General features: G+C 42.5%; 1 protein-coding gene across 6 annotated transcripts in view; it reads right to left on the reverse strand.

Annotated features, from left to right (window-relative positions):
* SNX4 (sorting nexin 4) overlaps positions 1-7,324 on the reverse strand; it is a 56,391-nt gene extending 49,067 nt beyond the window's left edge. Inside the window, exons 1-3 of one of the 6 annotated variants that reach the window (XM_069556329.1) lie at positions 7,135-7,291; positions 6,445-6,463; positions 5,217-5,282 (exon numbers count right to left, since the gene is read on the reverse strand). In XM_069556329.1, the coding sequence (XP_069412430.1) occupies positions 5,217-5,231 (15 nt within the window). In that variant the 5' untranslated portion in view covers positions 5,232-5,282; positions 6,445-6,463; positions 7,135-7,291. Of the gene's footprint in view, positions 1-5,216; positions 5,283-6,421; positions 6,464-7,087 lie in introns of all 6 variants that reach the window. The other 5 variants (XM_069556322.1, XM_069556327.1, XM_069556338.1 and 2 more) reach the window with 5 other exon arrangements.

Genomic DNA, 7,324 nt, shown 5'->3' on the forward strand with positions numbered 1-7,324 from the left:
ATATACAAAAGGTCAGTCTTCATTCCAATCCCAAAGAAAGGCAATGCCAAAGAATGCTCAAACTACCGCACAATTGCACTCATCTCACACGCTAGTAAAGTAATGCTCAAAATTCTGCAAGCCAGGCTTCAGCAATACATGAACCGTGAACTCCCAGATGTTCAAGCTGGTTTTAGAAAAGGCAGAGGAACCAGAGATCAAATTGCCAACATCCACTGGATCATCAAAAAAGCAAGAGAGTTCCAGAAAGACATCTATTTCTGCTTTATTGACTATGCCAAAGCCTTTCACTGTGTGGATCACAATAAACTGTGGAAAATTCTGAAAGAGATGGGAATACCAGACCACCTGACCTGCCTCTTGAGAAATCTGTATGCCGGTCAGGAAGTGACAGTTAGAACTGGACATGGAACAATAGACTGGTTCCAAATAGGGAAAGGAGTACGTCAAGGTTGTATATTGTCACCCTGCTTATTTAACTTCTATGCAGAGTACATGATGAGAAATGCTGGGCTGGAAGAAGCACAAGCTGGAATCAAGATTTCCAGGAGAAATATCAATCACCTCAGATATGCAGATGACACCACCCTTACGGCAGAAAGTGAAGAGGAACTAAAAAGCCTCTTGATGAAAGTGAAAGAGGAGACTGAAAAAGCTGGCTTAAAGCTCAACATTCAGAAAACGAAGATCATGGCATCTGGTCCCATCACTTCTTGGGAAATAGATGGGGAAACTAGCAACAGAGTCAGACTTTATTTTTTTGGGCTCCAAAATCACTGCAGATGGTGACTGCAGCCATGAAATTAAAAGACGCTTACTCCTTGGAAGAAAAGTTATGACCAACCTAGATAGCATATTCAAAAGCAGAGACATTATTTTGCCAACAAAGGTCCATCTAGTCAAGGCTATGGTTTTTCCAGTGGTCATGTATGGATGTGAGAGTTGGACTGTGAAGAAGGCTGAGCGCCAAAGAATTGATGCTTTTGAACTGTGGTGATGGAGAAGGCTTTTGAGAGTCCCTTGGACTGCAAGGAGATCCAACCAGTCCATTCTAAAGATCAGCCCTGGGTGTTCTTTGGAAGGAATGATGCTAAAGCTGAAACTCCAGTACTTTGGCCACCTCAGGCAAAGAGTTGACTCACAGGAAAAGACTCTGATGCTGGGAGGGATTGGGAGCAGGAGGGAAAGGGGACGACAGAGGATGAGATGGCTGGATGGCATCACTGACTCGAAAGACGTGAGTCTGAGTGAACTCCGGGAGTTGGTGATGGACAGGGAGCCTGGCATGCTGCGATTCATGGGGTCGCAAAGAGTAGGACCTGACTGAGCGACTGAACTGAACTGAACTGAATATACAAACGGGTCAAAGTCATGAAAGCAAAGACCAAGAAACACTTTCAGATTGGAGGAGACTAAAGAGACAATGCAACTAAATGTAATACTTGAGTCTGGGCTGAATTATTTTGTTCTGAAGAACACTGTTGGTACAACTGGCAAACCTTACATGAAGTCTGAGGATTAGATAATAATTTATCAATGCTTTTGATAGCAGCTCTGTGATTATATCAAATGTCCTTTTTTGCCCTTGAAATATATACTAAATGTTCTGAGGATGAGATAAACAGCAGTTTATTCTCAAATATTTCAAGGGAAACAATTCTTTGTACTGTACTTGGTTATAAATTTGAGATCCTTTCTATAAATTACTTCAAAAATTTAATGGCATTACATTTACATAAATAATCTGTCTCAATTATGTCTTGAGGAAGAAAAAAAAAAGACATGCCTTCAAAATTATAGAGGATAAAACAAAAGAAACTATGGTCCACAAAGGAAAATCCAAAAACAGAAACCAAAATAAGAAAGCATAAACTATAACAGAAAAAAATCAGCTAAAAATAGAGTCAGTTAAGATAATAAATGCAGGGGCTTCCCTAGTGGACCAGTACTTAAGAATTCGCCTTTCAATGCAGCTGGCACAGATTCAATCCCTGGTCAGGAGGCTAAGATCCTACAGGCTTTGTGGCCAAAAAAAAAAAAAAAAACAAGTAATACTGTAACAAATTCAGTAAAGACTTCAAAAACAGTCCACATCAAAAAAAATTTTTTTAATAAAAAGTAGATAATAAATGCAAATATCTTATTCCCATGGTAAATAGGGGGCTGGTGGTTCAGCATAAAGAATCCACGTGCAATGCAGGAGACACAGGTCCAATTCCTGGATTGGATGGTCCCTTGTAGAAGGGAATGGCAACCCACTCCAGTACTCTTGTCTGGGAAATCCCATGGTCACAGAGGCCTGGTGGGCTAAAGTCCCTGGGGTCAGAGTGGGCCATGACTGAATTGAAACAATGCCTATGTATACAAGTACATGTGTACTGACTATGATTTAAAACGCATTCTGCACCATGAGTTGCCTTCAAAAAATAACTGAGAGCTGCTGAAGTAGAAAGTGAGGAAAGCAATTCTTGAGAATTATTTAATAATCTCCTGTGCTGTGTGTGCTTAGTCGCTCAGTCGTGTCGACTCTTTGCAACCCCATGACTGTGGCCCGCCAGGCTCCTCTATCCTCGGGGGCTCTCCAGGCAAGAATACAGGAGGGGGTTGCCGTGCCCTCCTCCAGGATATCTTCCCGACTGAGGGATTGAACCGGGGTCTACTGCGCTGCAGGCGGATTCTTCACCAGCTGAGGCACCAGGGAAGCCCTAAGCTGATAAATTCTGTAACTCTGCCTATACATTTCCTTTTTCATATTATCTTTACCACAAATGTCTCAAACCCTCCTCCACTAACTTCTGGACTCCTTCACTCAGCTTTCTGCTGCCACCCTGTGAAGGAACTAACAGTGTACAGGCACTGTTCCAGCAATGGCTGCTCAAGCACTCTTAGCCCCAGGAGCACTCAAGAAGCCTAAAGAATCCTCCCTACAAAAGAAAAAACACTATGAATACCTCAGGCAGCGGTTCTCTGAGCAAATACTGTTAACTGCCAACTCAATGGAATTTTCCAGCCCAAAAAAAGCAGCATTTTTACCCCCATTCCCTTGCTGCGTCCTCGCCAGGACTGATTGCTACTCTCTTGAAGACTGTGGTCCTCCCTCATTCTTCATATTCCAAACTTCTTTAAATAAAACCAACAACACTTAAAAAAAATACACTCTTCCTCGTAAGGAAAAAGTACAGAAAGAAAGGGAAACTTCTAACTAGACATTGGAAAGGAAGAGGACAAAGACTCACAGAAACAAAAACAAGAGAATGAGAGTTTACAACCGAATTTAAAGAATGTTAAAATTAGGGATGTTTAAAACTGGAAAAGATCACCTTGGCAGTGCATGTTTCCACTATCCCTCAGTGTAGGGCAACTAGCACAATTTTCTCTCCAACCAAAATGCAGAGTCAAAAATAAGGCTGATGAGGCTTTTTGTCATTTCTCCACACTATCAGTATATATGCTTTTATGGTGAAAAAGTTATTGATAAGTCAACATATTATTCAGAGCTCTTTTCTTCTTAAAATAACAACTTGAATCTTAATAAAAAAAATATTTAAGTATAGTATTTTACAATTTACAAGACTATTTTTAATCTTTTTTTTTTCTTGGTGGTGAGGGGGCAGGGAGTGAAGCTTTATGGTTTCATGAACAGCGCACTGATGTCAAAGCCACAAAGATTTGGGCCCAAATCCCAGTCATGTCACTAGTTTGTGACTTTGGCCAAATTACTTCTCTCAGAGCTTCTGCTTCCTTATCTCTGTATGTCTTTTATGTCTTTTGGGAGTAATTTTGAAAATTAAATGAAAAGTAGAGCCTCACAGTGTCTAGCACAAACAAATGTAATTTACCTGTCTGCCCAGACCACATTCCTATCTACCAGTAACAGTAGCAACATGGCTATGGTTACTGCAATACTTCTCAACTGTGGATGGATTAGAGTGGAAGAGGGGACAGAAACAGGAAAAGGAGTAGATCTTCTGAGACTGCAGACTTTTAGAAGGAGGGGACAACATGTAGAGTGTATGTGGATGCACATGTGTGTGTTGATAAGCTCCAGATGATTCTGAAATATTTGTCCAAATGGCTTGTATTTCTAAAAGTTACTAAATTATCTCTATAAATTACCAAATCATTGTTTGAGGAAACCCTAAGCTTGGGCAATCTCAAATGGTCTCTTATCACACATTTAAAAGTCAGATAATATTACATAACTACAACTTTTACTGTATGATGGCATCTTTGGGATTTCAAATATCTTAAACTGAACACAGGTTTTTTATTTTAAATGAGATATTTATAATCACTTAACACAAATGGATTTTATACTATAGTTGCAACTTCATATTAGTTAACCATCCAAAGGCTATCACAAAAAAAATTACCAAAATGTTCAGTCATTATCAAAATTAAACTCACAATTCAGCTAACAAAAGATATGATTCTCACCCTTTGAAACAATCTAAAATTGCTTTAACACATATCCATATGGTTGGCAAGTAACTTAAAGTCTGAAAATATTAAGTGCTGATAAGGACAGACAGCAGCAGGCACTACTGATGCGAATACAAACTGGTATGTTCACTCTAGCAAACAACCTGGCACTACTTACTATGCTACAGTGCTACCCAGGTGGCACACTGCTGAAGAATCTGCCTGCCGATGCAAGAGACCTGGGTTCAATCCCTGGGTAGGTAAATCCCTTGGAGTAGGAAACAGCAACCCACTCCAATATTCTTGCCTAGAAAATTCTAGTGGGCTACAGTCCATGGGTTCGCAAAGTCAAACATGATTGAGTGGCCGCGCACACGTGCGCGCACACACACACACACACACACACACACACACACACACACACACCTCTATGTCTTATGCTGCTGCTGTTTCAGTCGGACACGTTTCAGCCGTGTCCGACTCTGTGCGACCCCATAGACGGCAGCCCACCAGGCTCCCCTGTCCTTGGGATTCTCCAGGCAAGAACACTGGAGTGGGTTGCCATTTCCTTCTCCAGTGCATGAAAGTGAAAAGTGAAAGGGAAGTCGCTTAGTCCTGTCTGACTCTTAGCGACCCCATGGACTGCAGCCTACCAGGCTCCTCTGTCCATGGGATTTTCCAGGCAAGAGTACTGGAGTGGGGTGCCATTGTCTTCTCCATGTCTTATGCTACCACCCTATGATCCAACAATTCCACTTTTATGTTTATAGACACTTGCACTATGTATTTCTTACATGTAAGAAGTTCATAGTGGTAGTAATCTTTCAGGAACAGCAAGAATCTTGAAACAACCCTAATGTCTGTAAAACGAGGAAAAGAGAAATCAACTGTAGAATACCTACAAAATGGTATACTATAGAGTCATGACTATAAAAACAAACTAAGTTACATTTTGGGTGAATCCCCAAAACAGTATAGAGCAAAAAAAGGAAGTCATAGTAAAACTAGTTTGATTATGTAAATTTCAAAATGAAGTAAAACTAAACAACATGTTGTTTAGGGACATTTACATTTATATATATATTTAAAGCTAGAAAGTTGTTAATACAAAATCCAGAATATAATTACTTCTGTGGTTCAGGGAGCGGATGTAACAGGAGACTATAAAAAGGTTTCAAAGAAACTGATTTTTATTTTGTGAGACTCTTCTCTGCATTAATTATAAAGTTCACAGTAAAAGTTGTTTTTTTAAGAAACAGAAAAACTAAGTCACAAATAGAATCTCCATTAAAAATGCAATTCATGTAAGAGTCAAGTTTATGGACTACAGAATACACACACTGCTCTCACATTTCATATAAGATACCTCTCCACAAACAATTCTATAATTTAGGAAGAAAATAAATGAAAAACTTAAAATTCACCCACAGAAGTTTTCATGCTATCCTATACCTCGACATTTCCCCCAAGTAGGCAAAACCTTGAACTCCTAGCTACTTAAAATAGCTAGTGGTGAAGTGTTGAACTTCAAATAGTGTTGAAATTCCTAGCTAGTTGTCTTTCTAGTTACAGTCAGCCAACAACTTTTAACTTTTCTTTATCCATTTATCACAAGGATGGGCAGTTTTATATTGATAACCTGTTTCAGAAAAAAAACAACCAAAATGGATGAGCACTGCACAGCCTCATTAGGGTGGTCTGATGATAAGTACTCGACTGAGTTTCCAAATCACTTTATTTAACATGGTCTACTCATCTTGCATTATGCGTGAAAACACTTTGGAATGAAAGTAATTACAAATATAAAATGATGCATTTCATCCTTCTGTCAAGCAAATGAAAATCACTATCAAAGGAGCTTCACAAAGCCAACAAATGGGATATCCATGACACATCTCCATTGGGAGATACGGCACTGACCCCAAATGAGGAAATTACAAGTCAAATAAGATTTTGGATGGGGGGAGGTTCAAGAGGGAGGGGACATATGTATACTTACTTATGGCTCATATGTATACTTACTTATGGCTGATTCACGTTCCTGTGTGGCAGAAACCAACACAATATAGTAAAGCAATTTTATTATTCTCCAACTAAAAATCTATTTAAAACCACACAAACAAACAAAAAAAATCTTTTTCACTTGTACCTTTTCTTGACTCTAACACTTTATTCCATCTCCCGATGGTGGCACCAAGCCAAACACCCTCGTGCCCCAAACTTGTTCCTCAAGTCCCCCATTCTCTTCTTTCTCAAACACCGCTGCCACCGCCCACGGTTAAGCCTACTCCTCCGCACAACTTATAGATGCCAGAAACATCAGCGTTCCTCTTCGGGTCCAACCCCCCGGGGTTCCCGACCCCGAAACCGCACCTGCCTCAGCCTGGCGCTTTCCGGGCCCCGCGCCCGCGCCTGCCGAGCCGCGCCCACGGCCGCGCCCTCTTCACCCTTCCTGCGGTCCCGCAGCCCTGGCGCTCGCCCCTACTCAGAACCCCCTTTTCCCACCAAGCCTCCCCCCATTGACTGCACCCCGCTTCCCCGTCGCCGCGGGGCCTCTCGGCCGAGCCAGCCCACCAGCGCGGTCAGCGTAAACCAGTCCATTCTGCCCTCTAGGCCGCGCCCCAGGCCGCGGGGGTGGGAGGCCTCTGCCGCCCCTTCTCCTCACCGTGCCGTCCCCGGGGCCCTCGTCCCGGGCCCCTTTCGTTTCCTCACCGACCATGGACTCCAGCCCAGCGTCGGGGTGGCTCAGCGGCTCCAGCGGCGCGGGCTGCAAAAGCCGCTCACGGTCGGGAGCTGCCTGCTCCATTGCTGCGGCTCAGCGCAGCGGACACAGTGCGCCGGCGCCGCCTCGCCTGGGCCGGCCCCGCCCACGGCCGCCGGCCAGGCCCCGCCCCCTCGGCCT

The sequence above is a fragment of the Ovis canadensis genome, chromosome 1, assembly GCF_042477335.2.
Source record: "Ovis canadensis isolate MfBH-ARS-UI-01 breed Bighorn chromosome 1, ARS-UI_OviCan_v2, whole genome shotgun sequence".
Lineage (NCBI taxonomy): Eukaryota > Metazoa > Chordata > Mammalia > Artiodactyla > Bovidae > Ovis > Ovis canadensis.